Here is an 8,866-nt window from a genome sequence, read left to right as displayed (position 1 = left end):
CAGGTTCAACCCACCACTTTTATTCCCCTTTAAAAGTGTCCTGTACCAAGTCAGGAAGATGGCCATTGTTATAATATTGTTCGTTTCTGTGTGTGTGTTGCATTTTAACGTTGAGTCGTTTCTGTTTTCTCTTATTTTTGAGATAAGACGTGGCACGGTACTTGTCTATCCCATATTCATGTATTTGATGTTATATTTGTTATTCTCGTGGTGTATTGTCTGTTGCTTGGTCCGTTTCTGTGTGCTGTTGCGTTTCGGTGTTGTGTCGTTGTTCTCCTCTTATATTTAATGCGTTTCCCTCGGTTTTGGTTTTTTGCCCCGATTTTGTTTTTTGTCCATGGATTTATGAGTTTTGAACAGCGGTATACTACTGTTGCCTTTATTTACCCTACGATATCAATAACCAACACGGACACACGCGTCATCCTTCTAAAATAAAACTGAAAATGAAGAGGCTAGAAATGTTTAACCATTGCAGTAATGTCTAGCGCTTTTATCAAGCTTGAGACTTTTGACTAATGGTTTTCAATAAGTTAAATGCATTTCTATCAACTAGCATTTGGTGTCATTTCGTTGTTGCTACTTAAATGCAAAAACAAGATTACTCATAATTTATTTCATTATTTCATTTTTTAAATGTCGGGAGCCATGTTTAATTTTTGTTTTGGTGGCTAACAGCAAAACTTGAAGGGCATTATCATTCAATTTGACTAGATATGACAGGGTGCAAATATCTGCAGTTATAGAAATTAAAGAGTACGGTTTTAACATCCAAGTAGTCATAACAAAAAGGTAAATGGATCCAGTCATGGAGAAACTACACGTAGGTTTTATATAAACCTTGTATTTACGTAGTTAGAGTATACTTATTAAAATTTAAACATTGAATAATATGTCAAATATAGTAGTTTAAAAAGGTGAAAGTAAAATATTCAAGGGTAATGCGTAGAAGATTTTAACAGGAAGTTCAACATCAATATAAGAAATGGCCAGCTCAAATCCACACACTGGATCTATCAGTAAGGAAAAATCTGCTCTACTTTGCCAATTATGTAAAAAAGAGCAAAAAAACAAATGGAAGTGTTTACAGTGTTCTTTGATGATGTGTCAAAGATGCAAAGACAAAGTTCATCCGAAATTTAAATCTGCAGAAAGTCACCAAATTATTGACCTGAAAGATGTAGGACAGTTAAATTATGAGGAAGAGATAGATTTCTCCCTATTCAAGTGCGTTGACCATTCTTGGCAGCCATGCTGCTTATATTGTGAAGGTTGCAATGTCATGGTTTGTCCTAGTTGCGTTGATGGAATTCACAAAAAGCATGAACTAGTTGAAATAAAGATGGCAATACAGAGAAAAGTAGTGAGTGTTCGGAACAGAATAAAACTCAATGAATTTGCATTGAAAGAATTAAAGGAGAATGACAGGAAATTGAGAGAAATTCATTCAACAGAAAAGGATAGTTATGATAAATCGGGTGACAAAATTTTGGAACAAGAAAAACACATCCTTCACATTTTACAAAATCATACAAAAACACTAAAAGATGAACTTAACGAGAAATGGATAGATATGGACAATTCTGTCTCTGAGGAAATAAATAAAGTAATAGAATCTGGTACTAAATTAGACGCGCAAAACAAAACTTTACTTGAAATTCTCCACAACAATGATCCAGTTGAAACTTTTGATTGCAGAGAAAGTTATGCCAAAATAACGCCTACGGTTCTAAACTTCAACACGATGCCAGTATTTGTTCCTAATAAGCTTCATGAAAATGACTTGAAATTTGGTTCTTTGAAACAGCTGCAATCCATCCCCAAACGAACAACATCAATATCAACTTCAAACACACAATTTCAACTTTTGAACTATTTACTCTGAAATATGCCATTTCCAAATTAAAAGCGGGAGCAGATGAATTCATATGGATAGCTCATCGATTTGAGCAAATTCTTTTAAATATTGAAGTAACGGGAAAATGCCCAAAAACAATATATCGTTTCACTGATCTTTATGTCTACCATATGGATTTCTCATTTAAACAGGATTTATTATTATCCATTGAAAGAGTCTCAGTCATACCACGTGGAAGCAAACAGATAAGGAAACTTTATAATATTTCTCCCCTTGTTACAGAAACTATCCTCAGTGACAAAGGATATACAAATAATTATCGTTGCTATGGACGATGGACCACACTTCCCAGTTTGAAAAAAATCCAAACGGCAACTTTTAATAATTAATGAAAAAGGAAAATTAATAAGTACATTAGACATTGAAAAGGACCAAATGTCTCAATTTACGTTTCCAAGTCGTATTGCAAGTAATTCGAAGGGGTATATTGCAGTTATTGATATCATTCACAAGAATACAATGGTAGGGTTGTGGTTCTGAATAGGAATGTGGAAAATATAAGCTTCTACGCTGGTCATCCAGTAATCAACACTGATTGTCCGTTCCAACCCTCGGATATTGATTTAACTCAACATGCAAACTTTTGGTCTTAGACTACAGCTCTTGTTGTTTCCATGTCTCAGATGAGCGCGGCAATTTCAAAGAGTTTTATGACATTAAACACATAAACATTAATGGGTTACCTCAAACCTTTCCCTTTGGGAACAATTATGAACACTTATATATTGGATATATAAATGCAATCTGAAATCAGCAAGTCAAAAGTATGTGTAGTTCAGACACCGTTTTGAAAATATTTTTTAGTTAGCTTTTGAATACTTGACGAACTTCAATATCATGTCATCAATTAATATTGCAAACATGCTTGGGTTTTCGTTAAAGTGAAAAAATATCACACCGTACCCACCAATGAATGATTTAATTTACGGTCAAGTACACACTAAAAGTTTATAATTTCTGCACGAACAACAAATTTCACAAATTCATGTTTTACTTTCACAAGATAATGTTTTCTGTCCTGCTCTAGTAGATGATGCTTAAAATGTAACTGATATTTGAATGATAGAAGGTATGGTTTTGTTGCCTTATTAGTTATTTTGAATTCGCTGTAATTTGTAAAAAGTTTGTAAAAAAAAATCCTTGATATTATATTTTTTAGTATTACTGTTCTTTAACCTGTGTATTTTTATTCTTATGTAACATAGTTAGGTGTTTGTATGTAGATGAATAAAGCTTACATATCTCAAAGGGTCTGTCAAAAAAGGTCATTGTGAAGTATTCGTATGAAAGAGGGACGAAAGATACCAAAGGGACAGTCAAACTCTTAAATCTAAAATAAACAGAAAACGCCATGGTTTAAAATGAAAAAGACAAACAGACAAACAACAGTACACATGACACAACATAGAAAACTAAAGAATGAACAACACGAACCCACCAAAACTAGGGGTGATATCAGGTGCTTCGGAAGGGTAAGCAGATCCTGCTCCACATGTGACACCCGTCGTGTTGCTTATGTGATAACAAATCCGTCAAATAGTATAATTCGGTAGGTCACATTCATGAAAGGGACGGGGATTGTAGTTACGACGTAAGGAACATATCCGATATCATTTGTAAAACGGTTAATCCATAACGGTCAACCAACTCGTGATGGCGTCCGTAAAATTTACGAAGGGATGATTTCAACCTCGCCATTTGGAACTCTTGGTTTAATAGCTTCCTCGTGAGAAGTAACCTTCTATCAAGACAATCATGATAGGCACGGGAATATCGTAACAATTGGGAGATGTGTACCCCGTATGCATGCGCTGCTGGAATGTTGCTACTTAGAAATGTAAAGTTCACAATTGGAAAGCTGAAATCATCTCTTTTGTCGTAAAGTTTCTAATTTCTAGATGTAAGTAAAGATATGAGGCAGACTTAACTGTATCTGTAGTATCCTTTATTTCTAGTTCGATAGGATAGATGCGTTCCACATAGTCACCAAAGTTTGAATTATTTAGTGAAAGAACATCATCTATATATAGCGGAAAGTAGAGTTAAAGGATATTGCTAACTTCTTGTCTTTCTTCTTAATAAGTTCTTATAAAGTATACATGGAGTCCAATGTTCATTTGTTCCCTCAGGAGGTTATATGACCTCATTTGTTCCCTCAAGGATGTTATATGACCTCATTAGTTACCTCAAGGAGGTTATATGACCTCATTTGTTTCCATCAGCAAAAAAGTACTCTCCTCTGTAAATAATTTGGTTCAAGTTTGGATGGGACAAGGTAAATTCCATGGATTTATTTACTTCATTTATAAGAGAGGCGAAAGATACCAAAATAACATTTAAATTCCAAATTATTATTTATGTAGGTCAAAAATTATCATTTCAGGACATTCTCAGAAAATGTAGAAACCGTCAACATTATTCAGTTTTATAACATCAATAATCTAGGAAATGCAGGTAGGTGAAGGCTAACGGCTTTATTTGAAGCATAAATCTTATTCCTGAGTTCACCACGAAATATATATCTCTAATTTAATATATGTGGGGGCTTTTATTTCGTATCATAGTTTCCTTGATAGAGGGTTGCTGCTCACAAGTATTGAAGGAAACTGTTAAATCAAGAGTTCCAAGTGGTGAAGTTGAAGTCATCCCTTCGTGAATTTTACGTACGCCTTAAAGAGTAGATTGACCGTTATATTATCCGTCGAGTTCACATAGGATAGAGAAGATGCCGCTTCAAATTTCCAAAACTACAATCCTGTCCCCTTTCCTCTAATGTGACCTACCATATGGTGCTGATTACCTGATTTGTACTAACATGAGCGGGTGACCCATTTGGAACAGGAGCAGGATCTGATTACGCTTCCGGAGCACTTGAGACCAACCCCCGGTTTTTGTGGGGTTTGTGTTACTCAGTCTTTAGTTTTCTATAGTGTGTTCCATGTACTGTTGTTTGTCTGTTTTGTCTTTTGTCATTTAGCCATGGTGTTGTTGGTTTATTTCGACTCGTTTGAATGTCCCTTTGGTATACTTAGCCTTTCTATCAATGAATGAATAAGTAACGGAAGCTTCCCAGGTGAAACGATATAACGTGACATCGGCATGTTAAAAACAAGTCACTACGAAAAAAGTAAAATCACAAAAATACTGAACTTAGAGGAATATCTAATCAAAAAGTCTATAATCACATGGCAAAATCAAATAACAAAACACATCAAAAACGAATGGACAAGAACAGTCATATTCCTGACTTGGTGCAGGCATTTTCAAATGTAGAAAATAGGGGATTGAACCTGGTTTTATAGCGCTAAACCTCTCATTTGTACGACAGTCGCATCAACTTTAATAATATTGCTATTGATGCGTGAACAAAACAATCAGATACAATAGGTAAACATGTCACAAAAAAAGTTAAAAAGTCTTTATTCGAAAAGACAACGAGTTCACAGAACACTATATTGAAGACCTAAGACGAATCAACACGAACCAATTTCAAAAGTGGGATGATTCAGGTTCTCCGGGAGGGTAAGTTAATCTATAAAGATAGTACTTTAATTATTTGATAACCGGTAAATCAACATAGAATAAAGTCAATGGTATATGTGTGTTCTCCCTATTAAAGAGTAACACTTGTTTAGCTTGTTCAAAAAGACTTCTTTCGATCGTCGTTACTATGAGACACAATGTTCAAATTATGATTGAATTATCTTCCTTTGTCCACATTTCTAACAGTTTATTATATAGATTAAACCGCTGGTTATTCCGTTTGAATTGTTTTACATAAGTAATTTTTGGGGACCTTTATACATGTAGCTTACTGTTTGGTGTGAGCCAATGTTCCTTGTTGAAGACCGTACCTTGACTTATAATGGTTTAATTTTATTTAAATTGTCTCTTGGATGAAGAGTTGTCTCAATGACACTCATACCACATCTTCCTATACATGTATATATATATAGAATTGATATCAATTTCACCTGGCCAAAAGGGTGCAATAGGTTCAATATGTCATCTAAGTAATATCTGACATAACACTGATTTTAGACAATTATACAGTGCGTGTCCCACATCGGAGCAGGATATTTTTTGTTTGGCATTGCACAAGGTATCAGACTGCATAGTTATGATCTTGCTTTTTGTTAAAGGTCATACGTTGACCTTTGAAGACTCATTGAAGACATTTCCGAGTCTTTTCTATCATTTCGTCACTACAATGAAATAACCGTGCAGAATGCACCATTTAAGTTGTTGGCGTCCGTGAGGCTATGTGACTTCCTTAAATATTTTTTATCTTTAACTTAATTATATAATATATATAAACATGAGTTAATACAAGTTTGTTTTGTGATGCATTTGTATAGTATTTGAAATAATTCTTGGCATAATTTCCAGAACACGTTATTTTTGGTGTAAATATTTAAAGAAATGAATGTTGATGTGGATTAAAATCAACACAATTGAAATAATTACCGACTGGAAAGTTGGAGTGACTGCATCATTCCACTATACAACTTCTTTGTCATTCAAAACATGTAAAAAGACTGGCACTACTGGCCAACTGATGCTCCTGGACTGTGTATTTTTTTTCATTTTAGAGAACATTCAAAATAGTAGTATGCTTGGAGACGGGTTGCTTGGAAGGACAAATAAGCATGTACTATCTTTGCAAATTTTTACCTGTATAAATATATCTTAATTCTTTATGGAAAAAGAAAGTTAATAATTCTTATATCAGTGACCTTGACCTTTGATGAATTGAGCAAGCAATCGAGCTTCTTCTGATGTTCTATGACCTCTATGTATTCCTTTCATTTCACTTTTTGTCATTCCAACCAATAAGGACAACTTTATCTAAATAGCATTTTCAAAAGCGACAGTGACCTTGGACCTATTTACCCTAGAATAAAAGAGTGTCCTAATAATCAATATGATTAGTTTCATTCCAATCAAGTTCATCAATTTATTCATGTAAAAATAAGTGACCTTCATCTTTGACCTTTTGATCCTAAAATTCACACTCTTTTCTCCTTGGCCTTCACTTTAAATGTTTTCAATATAATTGGAACAATATAAAACAATACAATGGAACGATGCTACATGTTTTTATTCCGATTAAGATCATTCACTACATCTTCCATCCATAGAAGCTTCACTCCAATCGAGCAAGGGAAACTCAAAGGCCATTTTCCAAGTGACCTTGACACGACTATTGGTCCCATTAATGAGCATCGTCCCCTTTCCTATATCTTCTATCTGTTTAAGTTTATATATAACTAACGTAAGGGTACCCAAATTGCACCGAGTACCCAAATTGCACCTATTTAGAAAAAATAGCAACGGAAATCTTACAAGATTTCCTAGAGACTAAACACTTTGTATTTTTATGATTTGGTATTATGCACGTCTTTCAACATAGGTAAACATATTTAGATATACACAAAACGTTCACAGTATTTATCAACAGATGGACTGTTTACTGAAAAGGCAAAATGTACGAAAACGTCACCATGCGACGTCATCAAAACGTCATCTTTTTAAAATTAGCAAATACAATATATTGTATACGTCACGTTATACATATAATATATGAGAGGTTAGTCAAAGATTGAACTTTATGACAAACAAGAGCAATTTCATATACTTCCTAATATTTTTGTGGACTCATCAAAGAGGCAACCAAAAGTAGGTAAAGCAATGTCATACCAAAAATAAAATGAAGAAAAAACAAAAAACATTCCACTTAAAGCTACACAAAACAATAAACTTGAATAACAGAACCAACAAGACAAGGGCTCTCAGTCATAAAACTTTGACTCAAAACTCAGAGTACAAAAAATTGGTGTTAGAAACACCAATCACATACTTTGATTTGTTGATTTTAAAGTCTGGGAACTAAATTGGTGTTTATAACTTTTATAACTACAAGGCCAGAGAGTGAGTGAGTAATGAGCTCAGGTAAGATAATCAGCTCCTTCTCCACTTGTTACTCATGGCAAGTAAAATTTGGGATAAATCAAGAAAGTATCCTGGCTTCCAAAAGTGGCACTAATTATAAACACAGAACACATATCTTTTCAGGTATTTCATATTTATTTTCAGTCATCATTTATAATGTCAATGTTTTATATAATATATACAAAACTTTCATATATAAGTAAATGGTTTTCTACCATTTTTATAATAATTTACATAATTTACAAATCCAACAATATATGTATTCACCAGTAATACATTAACTGTAATCACCTGTAATACTGACTTATCTAACCTGCATTACAGTTTCTCTGCAAGCACAAGATTCACTTCTGAAAACGGTTTGGACTTTGATGTTTTTTCCATTAGAACTTTTTATTCCATAAATTGAGTAAATAATCACAACTTTCAAGAAAATGAAATAAATAAGCTAATTTTGGAACACTGAAACCAACAACTGTTTTTTTATCGCAGGATGAGGGATAACATAAACCCATAAATAACAGTAACAACAGGTTTTTTTACAATTATTTAAATTTGACAGATATTTTCAGCAGTTTGGTATACTTTTTACTACTGGCAAACACATGCCAAACTACATAGAATTTTTTTAAGCAAGACATGTTGTAGCACCAGATGATTTCAGCTGATCTTTGATTTAATTAAATACATCTCAATAAGACATATATGGTCTGAAAATAATAAATGGTCGATACGGACCATTTAAAGAAAAATATGTTAAATGTGTAGTTCTATGCATGAAATTTGTTGTAAGTATATTGCATATGATCATGAAGCCTTTCAAAATTAAATAAGTACACAAAAATAACCAGATGCTCCGCAGGGCGTAGCTTTATACGACCGCAGAGGTTGAACCCTGAACGGTTGGGGCAAGTATGGACACAACATTCAAGCTGGATTCCGCTCTAAATTTGGATTGTGATTAAATAGTTGACACAGCATAGGTTTCTGACACAG

The 8,866-nt window shown here is 33.7% G+C and overlaps 1 protein-coding gene across 1 annotated transcript; it reads left to right on the top strand.

Annotated features, from left to right (window-relative positions):
- The first annotated feature begins 985 nt into the window (after nucleotides 1–985).
- LOC134726696 (E3 ubiquitin-protein ligase TRIM45-like) lies at nucleotides 986–1,885 on the top strand. The gene has a single exon (XM_063591112.1). The coding sequence runs from the start codon at nucleotides 986–988 to the stop codon at nucleotides 1,883–1,885; it is 900 nt and encodes a 299-aa protein (XP_063447182.1).
- Nucleotides 1,886–8,866: the final 6,981 nt, after the last annotated feature.

This window comes from Mytilus trossulus, chromosome 7, assembly GCF_036588685.1.
Source record: "Mytilus trossulus isolate FHL-02 chromosome 7, PNRI_Mtr1.1.1.hap1, whole genome shotgun sequence".
NCBI lineage: Eukaryota > Metazoa > Mollusca > Bivalvia > Mytilida > Mytilidae > Mytilus > Mytilus trossulus.
Note: the sequence above shows the minus strand (reverse complement) of the source record. Positions and strands in the feature narration are given on the sequence as shown.